Genomic DNA, 26,577 nt, shown 5'->3' on the forward strand with positions numbered 1-26,577 from the left:
GTGCAGATTTGCCTGGCAGAGCTCCAGGGCAGGATGTGCTCAGGAGATGTGATTGCAGGTGCAGAGTTCCCTTTCCCTCACTAATCCCATGATAAGACTGTGTCTACTCTGCAACCCAGGCATTAGAGGGAAAGCTAAATTATGCAGGAGTGATCACTTTGGGATCATCTGAACTGCATGTCTGAGAGCCAGGTGTCCTTTTTTGGAGTACCTGTTTGGATCCCTGTGCAGCCAAATGTGGTTATCAGGACTACATCAGCTCTTTAGGCTAATAAAATATACCTGAGATAATTAAAAACTGCAACCTGCCAGTTCTTTCTCTCAGCAGTCAATACAGATTATTCACTTAATCCATTGCACCACCCCAGCAGTGGCTGCCACACTAAAAGTAATGAGTTCTGATGTAGAAGTTTGCAGAAGTTTGTAGAACTTGTTCAAGACTTAGTGGTTTCCTAAAGATTCTGTTCTTGTCATGGCCCATTGAAAGAAATGTAATAAATGGGTTTAGGTGTTGGATGACCTGTAAAACGTGTGGGAAGTTCCTCTGCAACTGAACTTCTTGAAGGAACCATTTTTGTTTGGGATGTTGCTAAATTCACTTGGTTTCTCCATGGGTTTGGAACTAGTACACAAGACTTTGGTCCCTTCTGGTATTTTTATGCCAAAAATATTTCAGCATATGCTAATGTATCCTCTGATGTTGCCAGTGCCACACCAAACAGTGCTTCCTGAGCCTGTGGTTTATTCATAAATTCTGCTCTGTTGCTCCCATTTATACAGTCTCAGCATTATTTGCATTATTTACAGCTGATTTCAGGCCCCTATTGAACTACTTTACCAGCAAACTGGTATTTTTAATAAGTCTAATACATAGATTTTTACTGACTTTTGGAATCATGAGGAGATCTTAAAGATTCCCAGAATTAATTTCATAGAATCATATGACCATAAACAGTTTGGGTAGAAAGGGACCTTAAAGATCATTTCGTTCCAACCCCCTGCCGTGGGCAGGGACACTTTCCATCAGACCAGGCTGCTTTGCTTGAAAAGTTCTTTTTTGTTTCTTTCCTGAAAAAGTATTTGTAACAACTCTGAAGTTTTATAACATTGCATCAGAAAATAGAAAGTGTTCTCTCTGGGATTTACTCTGCATCTAGTCTGTACATAAGCCCTTGAATTTTAAGGCATAAGAGAGGTTTCAGTTGAAAATCATAGTAATGTTTTGAGAGCCCAATAATCCAAAAGCTGGATAAAAGGCTGTGCTCATAGGCAGGGGCAGCCACCAGTTCCTCTGTGGAAGGGCAGCACTGTCCAGTTTTTGAACCAACCAGTTTCTGCATCTCTGGTGGGAGAAGACAGGACCTAAAGTTTTGTTTCAGGGCTCTGGCCTGAACTGTTTGAAATAATTCTGTTCCTGGTGACCTTTAGCTGGAGCCACATACATACCTGACTGGGATGCTTTGCATCCTGCAGCTGCTGCAAAATGCAGATGCCACGTCCAGTACTCCAGAGCTGCCCTTGGATTTCCACATGAGTAACTGCACAGTGAATGGAAACACGGCCTATAAATTCAGGCAGTTAACTTATTCATTGTGACAACTTTATTTGTTCAACTTATATGTATAGTGTCAAATGAGATATTAGAAAACCTTGTGCTTTTGCAACTGCCTGAAATAAAACTTCCCTTAAGGGATTTCACTAGACTTTCCTATAATTAGGAAAAAATGAGAGTATAATCCCCAAAGGAAAATAGATGCACAGCTTCAACTGGAAACCCATTCTGAAATTCATCTAAATGAATCCTTTCGTATTAGGTTCAAGCATTTTTAGGTATAGTTGTTTTGAAGGAATGCTTTAAGCAACACGTGGAAATTTGGGAATAAATCTTTACACGTGAATGTTCTCTGGAACAGCTCAGCTCCTCTCTGGTCCTTGGACTTTGCCTTTGATGGATGGGGTTAATCTGTCAGACCCACTGTCACCATCTATGCAATGGGCCATGCAAGGTTTGTGTGGATTGGCATTTAGATTTTGAGATCTTTAGCTGGAAGGTAGGATAAAATAAAATTATTGCATAGTTGGAGTGATCTGGAATATCAGTTAAAGGATGTGTTCAAAGATGCATAAGAATTTTACTTCAGGAAATGGATTAACTAAGGTACTTCTCTGTCAGTGTAATTTTTAACAAAGGAAAAATTTTCCAAGTTGTAGAGCAGAATTCACTTAATTTTCACAGTTGGTAGGGATGATGTCATCATTTGGGAGCCAAAATAGTTTATTCAGTTGGTGCATAAGACATTTCTTTTTACATATTTCACTTGAATTCCATTGTATTCAGAATCATACATTACAAAGACAGATAAAATAAAGCTCATTGGATTTGGGTTTTTTTTTTGTTGTTTTTTTTTTTTTTTTTTTTTGAGTGCACATAGTTGGAGTGGAGAAGATATTTTAGAGATGCAGATGTTCTCAGTGCACAGTGAAACCCTTTCAGCAGAACTGTACATACACGTACATTTGCTTGACATTTATGGATGTTTTCTGTTCCCTTTACCTCTTGTTCTTGACTTTCGTACCCCTGTAGTTTTTAGGGTGCTAAGAATTAAAATGGTCTGTTTATTCTCAGTTAGGATAAGAATTTTGCTGGTAGTTTTCAGTTGAATACAAGGAATTACTTGACTTGTTTTTCTTCGTAGTGTAAAACCTTGTCTGGGATTTGTGACCACATCATTTCGCTCTCATCTGATTCTCTGGTGTCACAGTCAGCACATCTTGAGGTAGTTCATCTCACCAGCATCATGCCCAGTGAGGGGCTGGTAAGTACCAAAGCAGTTTAAAATTTAACTCTTAGAATACACAACACAAGCCTCAGTTCCTCAAGGTGATTTGGTTTTTGAATTTATCAAGAAATCAAAATGTATTTTTAAGCAGTGCTCTTTTTTAGTAAGCTGAATCAAATTTCTAAAGGCAATTTAATTGACATTTAGCTGAATAAAGGGATTGTATTTTACATTTTTTAATTAAAACCTGTTTTATCCAGGGCTTCATGTGCAGCTGGTGACTGTATGAGCAGCTAAAGAAAAGTTCTGGTCCTTTGATAGTGATATTACAGCTTTTGGAATGTACCGAAATAATCCCCAAATACGAAGACATACAAACAAAATTAACTAAACGTCCTTCATGAAATTAATGACATTTAACCATTTGAATGACATCTAATCATTTGAAAATGATCAGGGGAAGGTTTATTTCCTGGACTTGCATAAAAATAGTTATGTGATCAGTTGAAACAAACTTTCAGAAGTAGCAACCCAGAAGCAAAATAAAATCCCTTTAGTTTGTAAATTGTTCACTGAGCAGCCTGGTCAGGTGTCCCCTGCACATCCCAGCTGCTCTGTGTTAGTGATGGGTCACAGCACCGAAATGTTCTGCAGGGATGAGTTTCGGAATTATTTGGCTACGGCTTTTAAATATTCACGGACTGTATTTTTTTTGGACAATGGATTTTTGTGAAGTTTTAGCGCTCAGTTGGCAAAGGTTTCTGTCTCCCCTCAATAGTCCCTCACGTTACAACCATTCATTCTGATGTTGGTGGGCTGCAGGAGGATAGGGATTGTGCTTGGGAACCTAAGATCCCAATAAAAGCTGGAATTTAAGGTGGCACTGGGATGTTCTCGCACATTCTCCTCAAGAACCAGGCTGCTTTTCCCAGTACAACCTTAGACTGTCTTCAGCTGCCTTCTCAGAATTTCTTTATTTTCTTTCTTTTCCCTACAAGAGGAATGATCATTCTGGAGGAAGCAGTTGGAGGAGCAAAAAAGGGAGAAGGGGGTAGAAAAATTGGCATCTTTAAGGCTTATCTGCAGAAAATTCCATAACTGACAAATTCAAATCCATTTGAGTGCCACTGTACACAGTGTGGCACATTTCCTGCTTGTAATTCAGCGTGATTTACGGATTTATTTTAAATTTCTGCCAGTTGAGACGTTTTGTATTATCTCAACATCTTCCTCTTTGTTCTGACATTGAATAGTGACGAACATCATATGCAAATCCTGTCAAAGTTACAAGGGCATAATTATTCTGAGGTATGCATATTAATTTGGGAATGATGTATTTTAATAACACGCGGGTGAGGGTTGTGTTTGACTGCACAAGTTTACTTTATTCTTAGACTGATTTAGTCAATAAAGAACATTCCCAAGCATAAAGCACATTTCATTTTCATTCTGTGCCATCGCAGATGCTCAGACCACTGTGTAATCCTGAACATGGACATAATTTGCTTGCCGTGCTGCTGCATCCTAATGGCCAAACATGTTCCATTTATGGCTCAGTTTCCCCTCTAGCCCCGATTTCTGGGTTAGTGCAGGGGTATCTGGGAAATACAGGTTGGTGTATTTGCAGCTCCTGAAGTAAACATGCTGTAAATCTCAGTGGGTTTGGCTTGCATTAAGAGTCCCAAACCCAGCACTCTGCCCCTCTGGATGCCTTTCCTTTCTGTGCACAGATGTGATGTATTTCTGCTGGACTAATAAGAGGAAAGTGTGTTATCAGTGCTGAAGAGAACATGAACACAGAGTGGATGTATTTTCCTCAGAGATGATGGAGCACAGTAAGCAGGGCTTGGCACTGCTGGGGCTTCCCATCCAGTGGTGGCTCTAGATCTAGGATGGGGTGGAGGCTGGGGAAGGACAGAAGTAGTGGAATCAGCTCCAAAAATAACATGTCCAATGGGAAACTGAAAATGTAACGGTGTGCAGGCTGAGACAGGGGTCTGCCAGGAGACTTTGGGTGTGACAGGTTTATGTTCTAATGAACTGACCATAACGTGTTGGAGTGTGATTTAAACCTTTAAGGCAGGAGTGACCACGGTGAGAGATGTTGACTGTGCTGGTGTGGCCTGTTGTGTGGTTCACATTTTTCCTAAATCCCCCTTTCCTCTGGCAGAACATCCCCTGTGCTGTGCTGATGGTGAGGGCTGGATGGACTCTCTCTGGGTGGAAGAACCACTGTGTAGTTCTCCATCCTCAGTGAGCCAACAACAGGGCAGTGAGTGGGCACTGCTGACAGAGGACATGAGACAAATACTGCAATCAAAACTGCCTGACAATTTATCCTTTTTTCCCCCCTTTTTTCCCTTAGATGAAGTGAAATCACAGTGAATGACTGAGTTTTCTGTGCCTAATTGTGAAGGCTCTATAACGTGTTAGGTTGAAAAGTTCCTGGTACTCAGTTTTGCTGACGCTGTGTTCTGTTTAGAAGAAAATATGAAAAAGGACTATAAATGGGAATAAAAGAAAAATCATGTGAAAAGGAAAAGAAAACATTAATCAGAATCAAATATAGAACACAGTAATGAATTACAAATGGCTTTCTCATGATTGTATAGCAGATTTTTTCCACAGGATCTCTACTCCATTCAAGAGAAAAATGAGCACTATTCAGTGAATGGAAAGTATTCAGAGTTCCATTTTTATCCTTATCATTCAGTGTAGGGGTTGAGGCCTGATTTACCACACTTCAGCTAAGATCTGCATTCCCTGGAGTTACTAATTTCATCGTGAGTTGGTTTATCTACTTTTTTATATGGCCTTACTGAGTGCTTCACAGACACTAATTAATTCATCCTCCCAACACGCTTGTGAAAAGGATACTGTAATTTGAGTTTTACAGGTAGGAATCTAACAGCAATTTGTGTCAAAATCACCAAAAATCTGCTTTTCAAGAGTAGCTTAGTGTACAATTTTTCAGAGCATTTGTTACCTTCATAGCACAGTTTAAAACAGTCTCTCTTGGGTTTAAGTGTAGCTAAGATTTCCACAGCTCCTAAGAACAGGGTTCACACAGGGTTGGCACCTGGAAAATGAACATAATTGTTCACCACTGGTGAAAAATGGGTTGTAAATACTCAGATTTATGTAAATTCGGTTATCTGGGGTGATATTCAGTTGGTTTAATTATAAGTCTTTCACTATTTTCAAAACTCCATTTGCAAAATTTTTATTATGTGCCTTTTAATTCTACACCAAACGAGCCAGGAATCCTATGGACATTGCACAAGCTCCCACATAAAGAGAATTAATTTCCAGGTCCAAGTCCATGCGGTTCCTGCACGGAGTCAGGACTCCTGTGGAGCAGTGTCTGTGTGTTTAATTGTGTAAATAAATTCAGGATCACAAAGCATTTTCACAAAGGGACTTTAAGTCTTTGGAATGTGTATCTTCACTTTGAGCATTTCTGACTTTCTGTTCATGCTTTCACGACCTTAAAGTCAACTTTTTTTCCCCCTCTCTCTAAAATATCTTCCTTTCCAGTTTGCTTTACTGAAACACAACCTTATCTCCTGCCTTGCCCCTCTCTGCTGGCATTTTCATGGCAGTTTGCTGGGCAAAAGGATCTGCACTGGGGAACACAGGCTGTAGGTTCCGTTCCAAGCCCTGATGGCTGTGTTTGCATCCTGATCTCTGTAGGCATTTGTTGGCCTCCAGGAACACACTGGTTTTTTTTCCTCTGTCTTCCCATCCCTTCCCAAGCTGTACCAGTTCCTCCTTTTCCCTGTTTAACCACTGAATTGTCTGTGGCAAATAATTTTCTGTTTCATTTTAAAGTAACTTTAAAGACTGTAAACCATTTTTTCTCCTGGACTGAAGCAGTGGATATGGTAATACCATTTATATCCAAAGTGATCAGCCTGAATAAGGTGTCTGGAAGGCAAAGCTTTGTTTCAAACTGTCAATTTGACAAATTTCAAGTAAATTCCTGTACTAAAAAGGTGTTAGATTGTGAGAACCACTGTTAGCACCGACAGAGCATGCACACTTAAATTTGTAGGAAATAGAATAGAATAAAATAATGATTTATGATGATTCTTTTCCCACTTCAAATTTCTTGGCATCATTAAGAAACAAGCCCTTGAGTCAGGAGTTTGTGTTACTGTTGGCAGCTCCTGAGCTTGCTGCTAAATTAGAGGGTGAGAGGAGTTGAAAGGCTGTGAGAACCTCCCCATCAATCACCTCAGACCAAGGTCAGAGCCAGCTGTGGAGCTCTTTTAACATTAGATAAACAGGCAGTGTTTTATTTGAGATCTTGGATATAGAGATTTTCCATAGGATGGGATCACTGAATGCTTTTTGAGGTTTGGGGCTTTTTTCCCCCTCCTACTCTGGGATGATCAGGGATTGCGTGGAGTGGGAGATTTTTATTTTTTTTTTTGTATCACAGCCAGTATTATTTTGGACTAAACTTTTTTTTTAATCTTCTGAACTTGATGTGCTGTCCATATATTTAAAGATACTTCTGTGTAACATGCAGCTTTAATCTGCTTTGATGAGATTAATGATTCCTCTTACGCAGGAGATTCTAAACAGGGGGGCAGTTGGGGTTTTGTGGTTTGGGTTTGTATCTTCTGATGTCTGAGGAATGTTTTGCTTCTTTCCTTCTGGAATGCAGGAGCACTTTTATTCCTCTTCCTTTCACTTAGTTGTTCTCTCTTTTGTCTGAACTTCCTACTGCTGATAGAAACAGCGTAATCTGACAGAATTTAATTAAGATGTACACTTAGATCCATGGCTTTGTTAACTTTTCTGCAGAGGAAACTTTTCCTTTTTCATTTTTAAGAATTTAAGGAAAGCAAAGATTGTGGGAATGAACATTTTCATAAAAACAACTGTGTATCATTGGGGAAAAAAATCCAACAAACAGATTTTTAATGTGGTGTTTTGTCATATTCCAGCAAATAACTGGTATGCAAACATGAATCATCTGATAATAGTTCATTGATACCCAAGAATGAGTAATGGCCAACAGTTGGAAGTGCTGGAAGAGCTAGCCAGAAATGCTCATCCTAGGAGAGTTTATTCTTGTTAAATTCAGAACTCTTCAAGTGTTGTCTGAAATATCCACAAATTAACCTGGGAATAAATGTTGTCACTTAAAAATACACTGCTGTCATTATGTCCTGGTTAATTAACCGGATGACTCTGCAAGAAATTTTTCAAGGAAATTCCCCTGACAAATGGAATGTTTTCTGGGGAAAAGTCTCTTCAAAATGGGATTTTGAACGGCTGATGCCTCCCCATATTCTTTCAAAGGTCAGATTTTAATTAAAAACTTTTAATTCACTTTGTCACTAGGGGACAGCGACAGAGTTGCTCAGGAACAGTGAGGTTCTTGATGTGATGCTTGTAAAACACTTCCTTATTCTGTAATACCTTTAATAGATCAGCATCATTATTCAGAGTTTCCTGTCTGAGGACTATAATAATTATTGTTAAAGAGCAACTGTTTATTTCTAACCCACTAATTGTCAATGAATCTGAGTCACCTTCCCAGTGTGAGGGATAATCCTCCACCCTTGCCCAGAGATCAGGGGTCTAGCTTGTCATTGTTCTGTGCTCTGAGACCATCAGTGGAATTCCAGAAGAAACCAGAGGGAATAAAACCCCATTCTTTAAAAAAAGGGGAGAGGAGTAATTTTGAAAAAGGACTCCAGTAAAAGTCTCCTTCTAAGGGCAGAAAATAGACCAGTATGTTGTGGGGACTGAAGAGGCAAAAGGACTTAATTGAGAGGGGGGAGATAGAGGGATGTGGGAGACAACAGGAAAAAAATCCTCATTTCCCACTGAGGGTCTCCCATCCACAGCCTAATGGATTCTAAGATTCCAGAAGTTTCTTTGTTTATGTGGTTTTTTTCTGTGAAAACCACTGACAAAAGGTTCTTCTTGTTTAGTCTTAGCCCGGTGTTTTTGCTATTTTATGACTGAAACCTATGAAATAATTTGCAAGCAGCTTGTGTAAAAAGTTATATGAGAATAATTAGTTTACAAGAGAATATCCTAATTTCCATCAGACTTTATAACAGAAATGATTAGGATCAAAATAGCAGATATGGGGATGCTCTTTTAATTAATTACTGTTACAAGTTAATTAAAGGTTCTGCTTATTTAAAAATAGTGGAATCACAGACAGGTTTGGGTTGGAAGGGACCTTAAAGCTCATCTCATTCCAATCCCCTGCCATGGGCAGGGACACCTTCCACTAGCCCAGGGTACTCAGCCTGACCTCCAACACCTCCAAATTACAGACTGTGACTCTCCTGAATTTGCTGCATCAATGTGACTGCTTTGAGCCACAGGTAAAAGAGAAAATCATTTTAAACCAAAGAAATGCCCCCAACAGTCCCAGCTGTGTCAGCAGTTGTCACAACAGGATCTGGACTTGGGAAAAAGAGGGTTATGGTTCAATTCCTCAGCTGCAGCATTACATCAGGATTTGCCCAGAACTTATATTAGCTGACAAAATTTTTCAAACCTTTTTTTTTTTTTTAGGTTTATTAACCTTAAAAAATGCTTACATAAGTGGAAACAGAATGAAACCATGATGAACACAAAGACAGCCAATAGCCCATTAAATGGAAAGAAAGGTCCAGCTCTTTTGCCTAATTTAGCCCACGAATACCTGCCTGCTTTTTCAGGGGTCACAGAATTAACAGCTCTTTAAATGACTAAGTTTTGCAGTTTTGGCTGTTCCTTATAAGCCAGAAGAGATAATTTTGATTTTTCACAGGAAATTTGATAAAAGCAATCCCCTCAAAGCCTTTTGTTTATATCCACAAACTACTTTATATGTATATATATATATAAGAAAATTAAATTTTTGAAGTGTAAAATATGTGGGTGTAATATATACCTATTTTATATAAAGTACCTTGCACTCTCAACTACACAAAGTAAAAAAAAAAACAAACACAACATTTCTTTATTTTTTTACATAGAACAATCTTTCCAGGTTTTCAGGTAACAGAGATGTCAAGGGGATACTCTGCTCCTATAATGGTCAACAAGAAACAAGCTCATTATCTTTCTTTTGGGAAAATAAGGATGAAAGCTCTGTCTAAGATAATTTGTAGGCTATGAGTCATTCACTAAAATTGTTTATTTTTTTATATATTCTTAAATTTTAATAGCTGAGATGAAAGAGCAGATAGCAAAATGTAGGGTAATTCTTAGTCATTAGTCAGGTTTTATGCCTCTCAGATGGCATATGTTAAGAGATAAAATTGTAATTTGATTTTTTCCAAAAATACAAAGAGATTAACAAGAGGCTAAGAACTTCAGGAAGAAATAGGGGGGCCAAATTTAGTGAAAAGTTTAACACCGTGTCCTCTTTTGGCCTCAAAAATCTTACTGTGTTGGTTTGTTGAGAGAGAAATGAATCTTGTCAAAGCAAGTAGGATGTCAGAGCTGTGATATCAAATTTGATATTGAAAGTGTGGCTGGAAATGTGCTATTGAGGTCTCCCATGTGCTAAAAGAACAGCCTCCCTCGGTGTGGGCAGCAATGTTGTGTAACATGCAGGCTAAAAGTTCACTCTGGAAATCCAGCATAACAAAAACTGGAGGGATTAAATATCTATTTATGGCTTATATGGAGACTCCACATCCCATTCTCCATGAGAACCTTCCCAGTTTTTCAGGATCTGGTGCTCTTGTTTCTGTCTTCGAGATGGCAAAGAGAGAGAACCAGATGTTTGTCAGTAACTGCTGAAGGTACCACAGAGACACTGGAATGGCAAACACTGATAAAATTGAACCATCTCTGGAGAAGAATATCCTGGAAGACTCACCACAAACTTGTTTCTTCCAAATAATCATATTTTATGAAAGTGATTTCAAGACTTGCTAGATTTTATTTGGACATCTTTGGTTTTTACAAATGAAGTAGCTCATAAAGCAGTCTCATTAAAGAAAATATCTTGTCATGAGGAGTAAAATCTAAAATGGAGTTTCTTATGCAGCAGAGTTAAGCAGCCTTATCAGGTTTACCCAGTCTTTATTTTAAAGATTTAAATAAATTTAAAATTTGCTGAAGTGGAATTAGTTTACATTAAGGCAGAAGTCACTTTTACTGCTGATGAAAAATCCAAACAGAAGCAATGAGAGCAGGTTTCTCAAACCTTGTCCTATCAAGACCTGACTTTCTCCAAGTCAGTGATTCCACAGCCTTGCCAGCCTGTTCCAATGTTTTATCATCCTCATGGTGAAACTGAAAAACAAAAATTCTTTAACTCAGTTCCAACTTGTGTCCCTTGCTTCTCATCCTCCCACTTTTAGGAAGAGTTTGGCTCCACCTCCTCTTTAGTCCTCCAGTTCAGGTAGATGTAGAGAGCAAAATCATCTAAACCTTGTAGTTTTTTAACTTTGGGGTTTTGGGCGGAGGACTGGGGGTGGTGTTTGTGTGAACACCTCACCCAAAGTTCTTCATTAGCATGCAGGAATCTTGGAACTGATTTCACTGAACAAAATGTTCTTCCTTGTTGCTGGGGGCTCTAAGCTTGGGTTTTGACAACACAAGGTGAGGCAGAATTACTGAAAGGGCAATAAATCAGTACAATGTACCAATTAGATTAATTAGACTGCAAGATGTGATGGAATAAGCACGGTACATGGAGCTGTGAAGCTCTGACCTCCCTCCTGAGACACAGGCACACCAGCAATTGAGGCTCCTGACACTGAAGGCTCTGTGTGTGTGCACGGCTCCACAGATCCCCACCCCGCCTGTCTCTCTTTATCTTGTCAGTCACCTCCTTGAAGCAGAATTCTTGCTGGACTAATTACAAAGTTCCTGTTAGTTCACCAAGCTCGTTTTTCTCCATAAATTGGCAACATGAACCCTGGCTTGTGTCTTTTCTGAGTTAGGCTGTGGCTTTTTATTGGATCAGGAGCTGGCTGAAAATGGGGCATTTAAGTTTAAAAGCTCCTCCCATTCTTTCAGATCACTAAGATTAAAAAGATGTCCTGTTAAATATTTTAGGTACTGAATAGGCACCCTTTATGCTGATGCTCAGTGTTCAATTCTGTCCACAAACTCTGGAATAAAATAAAAGCATTAAGGAAGGAAACAATGCTATGCATAATGGCCTTCATAGATATATTTGTTCAACTTAGATTTGCAAATGTTAATTGATCACCGTTCCTTCCAGTCTGTTCAAATGTTATGGGCCTCAGACTGGAGTAAACCTTCTATTTGAATTATCATGCAAATGTCATGTATTTGTTTCCTGCAAACAATTTCTGCTCTTTTTTCCAGGGAATGTATATCAAATCAACATATGATGGACTCCATGTAATCACAGGAACAACTGAAAATGTAAGATTCTTTATTGTAAAATACTTTTATCATGCATGCAATTATTTTCTGGGTATGTGCAGTGCATTTTGTAATATGAAGGTTTGCTTTTAATCAAGCCAGTTTTTATTAATAATTTTTTAAACGTATATATATTACTTTTGTAAAAACTGTAACCCTTGAAAACAGATATAGAAAAGCATTTATGTTGAAAATACCTATAAATAACAATATAATAATATTAAATTCTTGAACTTCTCTCCACAAGGGTTCTTCAAATCCACCTCTCTAATTGTATTCATGCCCATGTTCTCCCTGGCACAAATGGTTTCTCTTATATTAAATAAATTGTATTTTATATTTGCCGTCATTTGTAGTAAAAATGCAGACGCAATCAAGAAAAATGTATTAATGATTATTTTTACTGTAAGACAAATCTGAACCACGAGCACCCATAGATCAGTGTGAGTGATCACAGCAAAACTGAACAGTGTGACAAGAGGAACGACGGAGCTTCTAAACATCCTCCCCGTTACTTAATGTGCAATTCACAATTAGAAACGTGAAAAAAATAAATTGACTTCAACTGCTGCAATCTAATTACTGTGACAGGCTTCATAACAAGGCCCTTCTGGTTTTCATCTAAGCTTTTAGTCACACTGTTCTTGTTCAGGCTCGGGGCTGTTTAACAGGGGAGAACCGGGGAAATGACAAGTTTAGGTTTTATAAAGCTAATATTGAAAAATTCTGCACTGCTGACACCCAGGGAATGTGAAATGGGCACTGGGCGGGTGGGCAAAGATGGAAATCCTGGCTGGCCCATGTGGGTGAGCTTCATGTGTCATATTTTGTCCTCTTTGACTTCTGTATATTGAACAATATTGCATCATATGGGCTTTGGCAGTGCAAACCCATGGGAAGCTTCATGATTTGTATGTCACAATTTGGGAAGACAATTCTAATGCAAATCAAACTTAAAATTTGTTTGCTTGTTTATATTGTCACCACTGGCAACATTTAGAAGTCTTTAAATAACTGCATGTGTATCATGAGTCCTGGAAATTATGAATGATCTATCTTGATTATGTTGGACAGATTATGTTCATAGAGTGAATTACTCATGCTGTAATTAATCCAGTTTTTTACTGTAATTCTAATTAATTTCAGAAATATAACGCAGTTGGTAGGGAAAATATTTATATATTTATAATTGAAATTCACAGAAAGAGTTACTAAATTGGCAGCCATTAAAATTTTTATTTTTATTTTGACTACCAAAACTTTTTGACAGGACACCACCAGCAGAAGTTGCTTTTTCATTTTTGCTGGAAGTGTAATCACATGTGCAGATGAACCAGCTTCAAAGACCTTTAATTTCTAGTGTTTCAGCAAATTGATTTTTCATTCTTTTAGAAGGGATAATTGACCCCAGAGCCAGTGTTTAATTAGCTCAGCCTCATCCAAGTCAGGAAAGGAGCTAAAAAGAGAAAGAACCAGGCCTTTGCTTTTCTACCTCATGTCAGCTGAAGTTAAACAGCAGGAATGGTGGTGTTCACTGCAGTTTCCTGCTCACCTTGCTCAACATTTAAAGAAATCAAGTTGGTATTGATGTTGAATTCTAGAAATATTTCTGTTACATGTTTAGTCCCGTGCAAAAGAGCAGTCAGCCAAAATTCTGCCAGGTCCCACTAAAAGGAGAAGGTGACTGTGAGCCAGGTGGTTCTTCACATCATCCTATAGAATGTGCAGGTGAAATCCCGTTTCCTGTAGTGCAGAAGGACTCAGGTGGCAGGAGGTGACCCCAATGACCGGGGCTTAGCTCCAAACTGGAATGACCAAAGCCCTTCTGAAAGCCAAGCTGGTGAGGAGTTGGAATGCAGCTTGTGTTGGGCACAGGGAGGTTAAGAATGGCAAACAAGCAGCAGGCCAAAGGAAAAAGCTGTGCTTGGAACAGCACCTGTGACACCCTTGGAATCGCTGTGTCAGCCACTGGCTCTTTGCCCTCTTGGCTGGGGTTTTCCTGAGTGAACAGTGCCTGAGGTTTCCTGCTCTCCACAGCTGTGCTCTCTGCAGTGCCTGTTCACCAGGCAGCAGGTGCCACTGTCCCCGAGCTCTTTGACCCCCTCAGAGAGGAGCCTCTTTGCGTTTAATTCAGAAATCACTGCAGTCATTTTCTTCCCGGTGGTAATTTGGGGGTTTTGTTCTATTGTCTCCTCTTGTCTTTGTTCCTTTTATTTGTTTATCTTATGTTTTTAATCTGCATCCACAGAAGGGATGGGTGGGATTTTGGGTTGAAGGCAGTGCAGCTGAAGAGCTCTTGCCTGTTCCCTGGAAGTCAGGATTGGTACACACTGAGGTGATGACTGTGAGCATCTACACATCACATTTACTTCAGATAAATCTTTCCTTCCTTGGCATTGACACCTGGCTCTTGTGCTTATTGTGTTTAACAATTTATGTTATATGCTGACTCCAAAAGACATCCAGGCACTCAACTAAATTTTGGTAGCATAACTCCTTTCTGTGAGTAACAACTTCGACAGCATTAGAGCCAGGCCATTCTCTGTAGCCACAAGTGGCTCTTTTTTTGCTTTTCTTCTTTACCTGGACTGAGAATTTGAACTGTTATTCAAAGAGCATTTTGCTTTAAATGTTTCTGCACTGTTTCAGAAGGGACAGTGTGTCCTCTCCTCTCTCTGACCCCATATCTAGCAAGTAAACATTCAACCTTTCTACTGGTCTGCTTCATTAGTAGCTAATTTCCAGTGGGATTTATCTCTCAAGGTGATGTCTCAGCTCTTTAATTCTTTCCTGGTTGTTTTCTCTTGACTGCCAAGTTGTGTGCTCTGTGTCAGTAGAACACTCTTTTGAGCTCATCACAGTGCCAGCAAATTGCCTTGAATTCTCAGCTCTCTGCTCCCAAGTGTCACTGCTGATCCCCTACATACCCTGGCTGCTCCTCTCCTGAATGCCCTACAGATTTGTCCTACACATTTAAGAGCTGGTTTCATTAAAGCATCTAAAAATTAGTTGTTAAATAGCAGTTGGCCATGTTCAAGTGCTCTTCAATGGCTTTTAATCCACTTTAATGTGATCAGAAGCAGCTATATTTAGAATAAGGGAGTTTTGTCAGCTCAGTGATCCCAAAATTATGTGAATAGTGTATACGGAATAGTGTGTGTGTGTGTACATCAAATCTTTTGAAGAGCAAGTCTATTGCTGACATTATCCATCTGTGTCCAAATGGTGAATCTGCTGTCCTGGTAGTGCTGGAGCTGTGTTTGAAGGTACAAATACTCTGTACTTGCTGAGTACCCTCAGTGCACCCGAGTAGTAAAACTGCTCTATAAAGGACAGACCTGCTTTTCTGTTCCACCACAGCTGGTCCAGCTCTGTGATTGTTGACTTTAAAGATTTCCTTCTCTGGAATGTAAATTCACCCAGTGTATCCCCAGCAAGACTGGGACTGCTGAGGTAAACAAGATGGAATAGTTCCACCAGTCAAAAATGCCAGTGGAATTCTAGATTACTTCACTGAATGTGACCGGGAAAAAAAATTCTTCCTTATAAAAACAGTTTTCATAAATATGACCAATTATTTCATAGCAATAAGACTTTCAGCACAGCTTTCTTGCCTTCAGCATTCATTGTTTTAATTCTTGCTCTTTTACTTCCCCCTCCACACTCTCCATGTAAACTTAATTATTCTCTCTTGTCCTTAGTCTCCTGCTGACCAGTGTAAGAAAATCCATGCTGGTGATGAGGTGATCCAGGTCAACCATCAAACTGTGGTAAGTATTTTGGAAATTCTGTCCTGCAGGCTTTGCCTATTCCCACTGCTGAAAAGGTAATAATTCTTCTTGGAAGGTAACTTTGCCCAACTATATTATTATTTATGTCTTTTAAAACCTGTGCTTAAAGGCATGAGTTGAGTCTGTTACCAGCCCGGAAGGATTAAGCCAAATTTCCATTTTGCACAGCTGCTGTTCAACATCTTACTCTTTATATAAGGAGATTCCAGAATATTTCCTTGAATTTCTTAGGCTTCTCATTATGCATATGCCAGCTGGTTTAACTTTTCCTCTTAATCAGAATTTTGCATTCTGCTTAATGCAGGAGTCAGATAAATAATGCAGAAGTGCTGTTGGGGGAAATGTAAAAATTATTAAAGTGTTGATAGAAATCTGCCAGTTTTAGGTCTGTGAATTCTTTCAAGGGGATTTATTTTTAAGATGCACATAAACACATGTTTGCAGAAATGTATGCTGAGCCTCAGGTATTGCAATATAATATTTCAATACGTTAAACATGTCCACTGTTGCATTCCTTTCACAAATGTGAGCTGCATTGTGTACTGAAGGTAAGGAAAAATATATTTATTAATTTAATAATAATTTATTATTTGTAAAGATCGAATTATTTGTAATTGAGTTCTAAAGGCCTCTCTAAGAGTCTCACCCAAGGCTGAATGGTTGTATTTTTTCCTGTTTTGTGGTGACACAAGCTGCTCCTTATAACTGATGTTGGTTCCAAAGTTGATGATTACCGGAAAAAAATACAGTCAAATTTTGTCCTGTGCTGTCTGAAGTCATAGAGACTGTGCCTTTTAAAACAAATAACTCTGTTTGCAGAAGAATGGGAGCAGTGCTGCTGGAGCTACAGGTGAAAGGAACACTGGTATTTATTACTTCTTAGGCACGAGCAGCATTGTGACAATGACCATGATAACTTCCTAATAAACTTCTAATTGAGCCATTTAACTTTGTCCTGCTGAACCCCATCTCCAGACAGAGCAGCTACAAAATTAAGAAATCTCTTTCTGTCTGTCACTTGTGTGAAGTGGGAATATGAAAGGCTGACTATTAAAATCTTATGATTAGAGAGCAAATATTTTCCCTTGAAAAGAAGTATAACTTATTCATTTATACTTTAAATGTTAATGCAACACACAGCTCTTATCTGTATGAAAGAGGTTCTAGGAGTTGTCATAGTTACAAGTTGAAATATGTATTAGACTGACTTTCTCCATTAAACACACTCTTCAAGAGACAGATCTGATTTAATCTTTACTCCCATAGGTGAAATCCCCACATTCAGCTGCTCAGGAATTGACTTTTTGGACAATGACTCTTTCCATGGCTGTTATTCCAGCAGGTTCAAAGTGGTGGATACTTGTAATCCCTTTCCAGATAAGGACACAGGAGCAACAGCTGAGTCAAGTGGCAAAAAATACTCTTTTTTCTAAAAACCCTGTAATATATTAATTATTCATTCTGAAGTTTATAACAGGCTAAGGAAGAGATAAATGGCACCGTGTTTCTTTTGGAAATTTATTCTTCCTTTGACATGGCTGGAAAAGCCTCATTCTGTCTGCCCTGGGACTTTGGAAAGACAGATTAATACTGAGTGTTTGCATGTTTCAGAGGTGTCTGTCCAATCCTCTTTCCCTCATGGATTAGAATTGTTAATATTTTAAATACCCCTTAGATCTTCATGTGTGTCCTTTAAGTCACTTCTGGGACACCTTGCTGCAAACTCCACTTAGCTGCATTCCTCCTTCACCCAAGTTACCCCCTTGTGATGATCAATATTATGCTTATAATTAGCATTATTTCCATTAGTGGACTGGGATAATTCAAAGGCAGCAGCTCATTAAATTCCCACATAATCAATATTTTAATATTAGCAAGACCAGCTCATAAAAAGAGGTGAAAGCCAATTGTAATTAATGACTGGGGGCTCAGCTGAGTAAGAGAGCTTGCATATCTCTGGAGTTCTTACAGATTTTCCAGTGAAGATTTTATCTTTGTTATCCTAACAAAGACCTTTTTATAATACTGATGTTTCTTTGGCATCTTGGTAGTCTTTCAGATATAAATCTCATTCAACACAACCTGTATTGAAAGAACCTGTTCTGAAGATGATTATATAGAGTAATTTTTTTATTGCCACTAGTGAAAACACTTCCCTGGGTAGAGAAAGTATGGAACCTCTTTTAATAAATTCCAGTCTTATAGCTGATTATTGGCATCATTTAATCTGATTTTGACTGAACTAGGCCAATGTATTTTCTAGATAAATTCATATTCGCTCATCTAATATGATCATTCAAGTTTTAAAACTTTCATTGATGTTCCCACAACCTGTGATAAATTGTTCTGGTAGTTAATTATTCTCATTGCTGGGGGAAAAAAGTCATTTTATTTGTAGTCTATATTTGCCTGGCACAAGCTTCCAGTCCTTTGATCTTGATATATTTTTATCTATGAAATTGCAGGAGAGCAGGTTTCTCTTTTAGGTATTTTCAGGATGCAATCAAATTAGCTCATCACTTTTTTTAGTAAGCTGGATAATTTGAGCACTTCCAGTTTGTCATCCTAACGCATGACCCTCCTCAGCAACCTCTTTAAATTGCCAACTGTAAACCCCTGCATTTTTAACAGAGAGTTATGGAGCTGCCCAGTGGAAGGGCTCATTCCTAGGTAGAGCAAAACTTGGTGCTGAAATAGCTCCTGAAAGATGCTCCTTTTATATAAAGCATTCTCTTTATTAAGAAATATCAGATAGTTAGGAGGTAGCTATATATTTATACTCTTTTTTCTGTTACATTAACAAATAAAATATTAACAAAAACAAGACTTTTATAAGTTTTACTTTACTTTTCAAGTAGCTTTTCAACGGAATTGAGAGCTAAAAAGAGTTCAGAAAGTATCAAAGGAAAGCTGCTTCCAAATTATATAGTGCAACAATTGAAAGAGTTAGAAATAAAAGACTTACTACGTGGAATCTGGTCTAACCAAGGAACACTCTGTAATATAATTATAAAGATCAAAGAAAAAATAATGGTATTTAAAGCAAGAAATTAATTAAATCAGACGATTCACCACTGACTGTTAAGATCATTTAATCATTATCCAATTCCCTTATTTTCTTTTCTACTTGTTCTTCTTGCTTCTAAGATTTTAATAAAAAAAGCGTAAGAAACTTTAAAAATAAGTTATACATTCTAAATTCCTGCCACCCTGACTCTTTATTTTTCCCTGCAATAACAACAGGCATTGTTTCTGCCTGTGCATTGTGGATTTTTATTTCCTCTCTCATAAGAATTATACAGAAGTGCTGGAGATGCCACTGTGGCATTTCTTTGTTTGCAAAGTTCACAATTACAACTTGGGTTCCTAGGATGGGATATTTTCTACTGCTTGCTTGAAATAGTAAATTTGATTATTTTTCAGCATAAATTTATGAAAATTTAGTTGTGTTGACGTTCCACTTTTGGTAATTTGTCAGACAACAGAAATGTTGGAGATCCAAACAAGTGTTGATTTAGCCACCTGACCATCTGTAGAATAGTTTCTTCTTTAGAAAGATCTTCTATACTTCTGTACAGAAAAGTGCTTGGTAAACTAGGGAAAACTGACTTTTCTCTGTCTTTTTTTCTTCGTTTTTCTTTTTTCTGAGAGTTGGGATTTGAAGGTTATTTCATAGGACAGAGAGCAATAATAATGCTTTTAGTAATTCCTGTTGAAAGGTAGATGTTACTTAGGAGCAACTGGCAAGATTCCAGGAGCCAGAATGTATTAATTAATCCCAAACCAACTGAGCACCAGAGAGCTGATGGGACTGAAAATGACAAAGATGAACTTGGAATTAATCAGGAACAGGTTTCCAGGAGAAACTGAGTTTTGATACCATTGTCTTGACATTAGTAATATCTGGTCTGAAATACTGTGTGATCTGCAGGTCATTTACAGCCCTCAAAGGTGTTAAGTTAGATATGAGCACTACAAAAATGTAATGGGTAAAAGAGCAAATGTGTCATCTGTCTCATAGGAAGAGAAATTATTTAAGGATTTCAGTTTGAATAACCCAACCAGTGAGGTCTGAGACAGAATTACTTTCTCTTAACAGACAGAGACTATAAAGACCAGAAAGAGAAATAACTCTTTATGATATAAAACATTCTGCAAGAGCAAACAACCATAGAAATATCTGTAATAAATGTGTTGTGTTACATGTTTCTTATGTTTTCTTTAAATAGCTAAAGAGAACAGTTTAACTAAAAAAGTTGCATTTTCTCACTGGAAGAGTTTGTTCCCTGAACTGATGGATGTTGTGCTTTCAGTGCTTGAAGAAAGATGGGGACAGGTTTTTTAGTAGTGGGACAAGGGGCAAAGGCTTCATACTGAAAAGGGGGAGATTTAGACCATATATAAGGAAGGAATTCTTACCTGTGAGGGTGGTGAGGCCCTGGCACAGGTTGCCCAGAGAAGCTGTGGTTGTCCTATCCCTGGAAGTGTCCAAGGCCAGGTTGGACAGGGCTTGGAGCAACCTGGGCTAGTGGAAGGTGTCCCTGCCCATGGCAGGGGGTGGGACTGGATGACCTTTAAATGTCCCTTCCAACCTAGAATATTCTGTGATTCTAAATACATGATCCAGCAGCCCTTTTATACCATTCACTGTCAAATTACATCCTTGAAACTAAGTGTGTCAAGAACCTGTCACAATGAAATAATTTCAGCACTAATTTATTGGAGTTAAGGTAGTTATTGAATTAATACCCTCAGTGTATGGTTAAACTGTAAATTTGAGTCCTATTGAGAGCTCATTTTAGGTGGAGGTAAATCTGTAAATGCGGTGCCAGGTCACACCATCTGTGTTTCAGCACACCGGGTGTTGTGAAATACAAACAGAAGAAAAAAAAAAGGACAAAAGATGTCATGAGAATTACAGCTTCTTTCCCCAAAAGATGTCCTTCTGTTTCCAAACAAAGTGCCACATGTTACTTATTCTCCAGATTCTGCCTTTCAAAAAGGCTTAGTAAAGCAAGTCTTCCAGTAGTACATCTTGCTGCTGCTTGGATTCTTGCCGTGTTGCTCCATTAGTTAATGAAAATAACTATGTAAGATAATGGGAGAACATTTGGTTTTCCATCATCAATTATTGTTGGGAACAGACAGAATATTAATAAGGGTGAATCAGCTACAGGTGTTAATGACGAGCTTCCCCTTCAGTGACAGAAAAGTCTTATGATCTTCCAGCACATTTTTGGCTAATAATAATTTCTGATTTCCACGTTAATCAAACCAGTTCCCTTGATTAATTCCCTAAAGACACAAAATGAATTACAGACTTAAAATAAGAAAGGATGATAGTCTGCTTCCTTAACAAAAAAGTTGAGTTTACACAAGTTGCTGTTTTGGGGTTTTTTTAATGCAAACAAGAAAAGAGGTCAAATTTTGGAGGTTTGAGTAAACATCCAGATGGCTTTGCTTATGTATTTGAAGAGTCTTGAGGGGAAACATCTGTCCTGGTTCATGGAAGGGGTTACTGCAGTCAGAGCAGAATTCCTTGTTTTCAGGTGCTGTGCAATATCATCTGAGCTGAATACTTAGGAAATATTCTGCACAATTGATTTCCAGACCAAATGCCTAACGAGGGAGCTTTTAAATTCCTGTTAGTTTAAATCCCTCTGTCTCTCTCCACCCCAGGTAAGATTAAAGCTGGCAGGTAATACAGTGAACACAACAAATGAAGGTGTAACCTGCCTTCCCCCTGGGAGTGCTCTGAGTGAACCTTTGCATTCTTCAGAGTCCTGATGGGGTTTGATGAGGCACTGAAAGAACTGAGGAACCACATCCCTGCCTTGTCCCCAGAATTCTGAGGGCAAGCAGAGGAAGGAACAGATGTCCTCTATCCACTCTGCACCCCTGGTTCCACTACCTGAGCTAAATTTCCCTTCTAAATTTGTGCCCTGGCAAATATGTACAGCGTATTTTGGAATTGGTGTGGAGGTGAGTAAGTGCTGGGGTGGTTTAGAGCCCTGGAATCCTGTGATAAACATCACCACGTTCACCAGTTCAGCTGCTTTTTCAGTTCCTTTTAGTAGACAAGTGTATCATGCACTTCATGCCTCTGCAGTCACCCCCAAATGCAGCAGCCTGCGTTTTCTTCAGGCTTTTTGTGTGTGTGTCTGTAACATCAGGAATTTTTGGCATTAGTTTGTTTTTCATACAAATCCTCAGTGAGTCATCACTGGCCAGGTAGACTTTATTTCTAAAAAGGAAAAAAGGTGCTTGCCCAGCATGAACAGAGTTTGGATTTATAAAAATGCTGAAATCCCTGTTGCTGGCAATGCACATCCCAAATCCCATCCATGCAAATCCAGATCTTCTGAATGAGAAGGAAGAAAGTCATTATAGAGAGAATCTAAAGAAGATATTGGAGAACTAGGAAACATTCTTTTACTGTTGGTTAATGAAAGTGAGTTAAGTTTTTCTGAACATAATAGTCATTCAGTCCAAGCTACAAAATTATCAGGTTTAGGAACACAAAATTATCAGGTTTAGGTGTAGAAAATTATCAAGTTTAGTTCTACAAAATTACCACAGCATTTTGGACTTTTCTGGTAAAAAATTTACTGTAGGAGGGATTAATATTTTTGGAACTATCATTTTTGAAGTTGATATATTCTTAATTTTCCACTTTATTTTCATGAGAAAACTAACAAATTCTTTAATATAGATAGAAGTACACAGATTTGGGGTTTTTTCCCTAGAGCCCTTCTTTACACACTGAGGATGTACAAACAAATTAAAATTAATGATTAGAGCAATCCTAAGAGTAAACCAGCAAAATTTTAAACTTCTGCCTGTCTGACCATTTTCAGTGAGTTCTTTGACATTCTTCTGGGTTTATTCCATGTTTAGCATCTAAATTAGCATCCAATTTCATTTAGGCAGGAAAATAAAAAAGAAAGTATCATATTAGCCTTTTTTTCATTAGTCAAATTTTAATTTAACTTTCATTGCTGAAATATTTTAACCCATGTTGTAGCATCTGATTGACTGAATGTTTGTGCCAAAAATCTTAAAGAAGCAAAATACCCTTTTGGTGAATCCATCTCACCATAGCTGGAAGTTGGTAATTGCTTTAAAGACTGATTCTTTAAGAGCAAATGTCAAAATGTGTCTCAAGGACTGGTTTTCAACTGAGATTTTTAATCCACTGTAATGGCTTCTTTCTTTCCAAAGGTATTTTTAGTAATACAATTTATAATAACATGTCCAAATTCCTAAGAGCATTTTATCATCACCCAGTAGTAATGACTGCAGACTCTTCTCTAATAGATCTTGGGATTTAATGGTTTTGTCATTAAGGTTCTCATTGGAATAATTTATCGTTAACTTAATTATTTATCACTCTTTTCTAAAAGGAGCTCATGGAACTCTAAAGATTTCAGCAATCTGAAAATTACAGCAATCTATAAAAATCAAAAGGAGTTCCTTTTCATTTCTAGAATTGAGTAAAAGGGAAAAAAATAGAGAGAGCCTCTGTCCTTTTCCAAACACAGCACAGACTGGAGGAGTGTTGGGGATCCAAGCTGACAGCCTTGATTTGTTTGGCTCTTACCTGTCTATAATTACTGCTGGTTCCTGGTTTCCTGTGGCCAGAGCATTTCTAGAAAGTTTTCAATAGAACAGCAACATTAAAAATAGAATAGAGCTGTTAAAATCCTTCTTAGAATGATGATGACAGATCTTGCAGTTCTCCCCAGGGTGGATGTTCCCAGTTGGGATCCTGGCTCTGGCCAGGTCAGAACCCTGCAGTCTGTGTCCCAACTTCTCTTCAGCCCTTACAAGAGAATTTTAATTAAAATCCCTTCGATGTTGTCTGTATTATTTTCCCTCCACCTTTATGTGTAATCAGACATTATCTTTCATTAAGAGGAAGTAATTACAAACTATACCTATATAATTATAAACTAGACCTATATATAGCTATATATATATATAACATGGAGATATATGTAGACTGCTCTGTTTCTGAGCACTTAAATATTTTATTTTCTTGGTTTTTAATAGCAGTGGGAATACATATTTTAGTCAGGAGAATAAATTTATGATTGACTCGTTAATTTTAGCCAAAAAAAAAAAAACTCTGAGAGGTCAAACACAGCCAAAAAGCACAGCAGATACAACAGCACTGACTGGTATAAATTTGCACAGTTCCTGCTCTTCAATTTCTGAATATTTTTGTTCTGAAATTTTCACTTTAAGGCTGCTGCAATTGGCCTCAGGAAGGTTGTTTCTGGAAAACTGCTGTGTGGATGCTGCATTTCCATTCCTGCTCAACACCAGGGCTTAGGACTTGTGATGGCCATAACATTTATGGCAGGTTCTTTACTGTGGTCATTTGTTACCACTGTAAAAATCTACCATGTCTGGGACAGAAAAGGGAGGGGGAAAAAAAGGAAAGCCCTAAAAAATATTTTTTTTGTTTTCATGTGTAAATAATTCATGGTAAATTAATATTCGAGTAATCAAGAAGATTAAGAAATGTCTCTAAGTAGGTTTTTTCCCTTTCAGTACCAGTGATGTCCTTTTTTATGGTTGTGTTTGCATTTAATAGTAAGTTGGTGACTCAGCTGTGTCCAGGGGCTGTATAGATAAATCTATAAATGACTATTTATCTCCATTTAGGGTCTTACAGCTGTTACATACCTGTTACATATGTTGTTGTAACATGACTTCTAATCCTCATCTTATGATTTAAAATGCTCAGAGATCTCGAAAATGATCAAAAGGGAAACAGTGTTCACTTCTGCCTTATTTTGTTGAGAAATAGAACTAAAAAAATTACAAAAATCCAACTTCAGCAGTATCATTTCAGTCCAACAGGAGGAATCAGACAGAGTTTATAAAAACTGCTTATGTTTGCAAAGAGAGGCTGTAATGGGCCTTTTTGGTTAACAGAAGATTTTCTTCACATCTGAAGTTAAACAGAAAGCTTTCAAAATTCAGTCATGGAATTTTTCCTTAGGTTGGCTGGCAGTTAAAGAACCTGGTAAATGCACTGTGGGAAGACCCAAATGGAGTGATTTTAACCTTGAAAAAACGTCCTCAGAACACCCTGGTCTCTGCTCCTGCCCTTCTGAAGAATGTCAGGTGGAAGCCTCTTGCACTGCAGGTAAGGCAGCTCTTGGAACACTGGTGTCATGGAAAATCCTTTATTCCTGAGAAAACACTGGAATTTTTCCTTCCAGTGAAAGGAATAAGAGCCTGTCCCAAATTCCTTTGAGACAGGCTACCAAGATAAGTCTGTGTGGCAGTGCTGTGTGTGTCATTAAGGTTGTTTTCTCCATGTTTTGGTGGCATTGGGAGCCACAGGAATTTGTAGAAGGAAAGAATATTTACAGATGATATTCTGAGGAACAAGGTTCAGCAGCTGCTTTGGCAGAGGCAGCAGTGCCTCCCTGTTTCCATTATTTTAATCTGTCAAAACTATTTGTTTTATAATCAAGTGTGTCAGATCTATTAAATTTCAGGAGAATTCTACTTCTGTTCCACACCTGTCATCAAGCTGAGATTTTGGTAGCAGTGCTAATAGAACCTCTGGTATTTCCTGTGTGCTCCTTGAAAACCTGTTGGTACCAAAAAAAAAAGATAATTGTGAATATCATAGCTGTTTTTTCCTACAGCATCAACAATATGTAGGAGAAACTGGGTGAAACCCTGAACTAAAAATGTCAATGTTAAAGGAAAGGTTTTTCAGTAAGTCAGTAACTCTTCGTGGCTGTCATTAATGCCATGTAACACTTACATATTGTGGAAGTTTTTCAGAGCTGTTTTGTTTGGATCAAACAATACATGAACGTGCTTCTGAATGATTTTTCAATTAATGAAAAAAAAAAACCCCTCAAGCCTACCCAGGCAGATTTCCTCCCTGCCTGGCACTTCCTAAATCTTTCATTCCTCAAAGTACCTAAATCCTTACGCAGTGGCTTCACTTCAGGAGTTTGTGTAATCCTTGCAGGAATTCTCAGGAATGCTGACACTGGGATTTAGGGCCACCTCTCCTCTCTCTGTGCCTGCCTCTGGGGGAGAGGAATGGGGCCCTGTGACACCCAGGGGGGTTTTTCTGTCACAACACTGCAGCAATGACATCCTTTGCTCTGCCAAGATCACGATGTAGCTACTTGGGAACCTCGTATGGTGCCTCGAGGGGCAGCAAAGTGGTAATTGCATTTGCACAGGGCTTCCATGGAGATCCTCCCTTTATATTCATATATTAAAAAGTCACAATTCCCAAGCAGAACTAGTTCTGGAAGCTTTGTCAGTGTGAGAACAGTCTGTACTGTAAACATGGCACAGCATTGTTCACAAAGCATGCCAGCCTTTGGCATGGCAGCCAGAAAAGTGGAAGTGCATCAAGCTGTTTGTGTGGAATTACCAAGAGTTCTGGTTTTGTGATGTGTCCTGTCCTGATCACCCAGATTGCAAAAGCCCCTGAGGATCAAAGAGTGCTATCAGTGTCCTCTTTAGTGGGATATATTTCTTCTATACCAGACAATTGAGTGGGGAGGGATTTAAATAAAAATATAAATCACTTTGGAAAATAAAAAGAGCATTATTAGTGTTACTTCTTAACAGTAGATTTTGTAATAAGA

General features: G+C 38.3%; 1 protein-coding gene across 4 annotated transcripts in view; it reads left to right on the top strand.

The window, feature by feature from the left end:
* Positions 1 to 26,577, top strand: part of LOC113948067 (connector enhancer of kinase suppressor of ras 2-like) — a 173,295-nt gene that overhangs the window by 93,655 nt on the left and 53,063 nt on the right. For all 4 annotated transcript variants that reach the window (XM_027645356.1, XM_027645358.1, XM_027645357.1 and 1 more), the window contains 4 exons: positions 2,697 to 2,816; positions 12,090 to 12,149; positions 15,851 to 15,919; positions 24,951 to 25,097. In XM_027645356.1, coding sequence (XP_027501157.1) covers positions 2,697 to 2,816; positions 12,090 to 12,149; positions 15,851 to 15,919; positions 24,951 to 25,097 — 396 coding nt within the window. The remainder of the gene's footprint in view (positions 1 to 2,696; positions 2,817 to 12,089; positions 12,150 to 15,850; positions 15,920 to 24,950; positions 25,098 to 26,577) is intronic.

Source organism: Corapipo altera, unplaced genomic scaffold (genome assembly GCF_003945725.1).
Source record: "Corapipo altera isolate COAL_440 unplaced genomic scaffold, ASM394572v1 65, whole genome shotgun sequence".
In the NCBI taxonomy this organism is placed as follows: Eukaryota; Metazoa; Chordata; class Aves; order Passeriformes; family Pipridae; genus Corapipo; species Corapipo altera.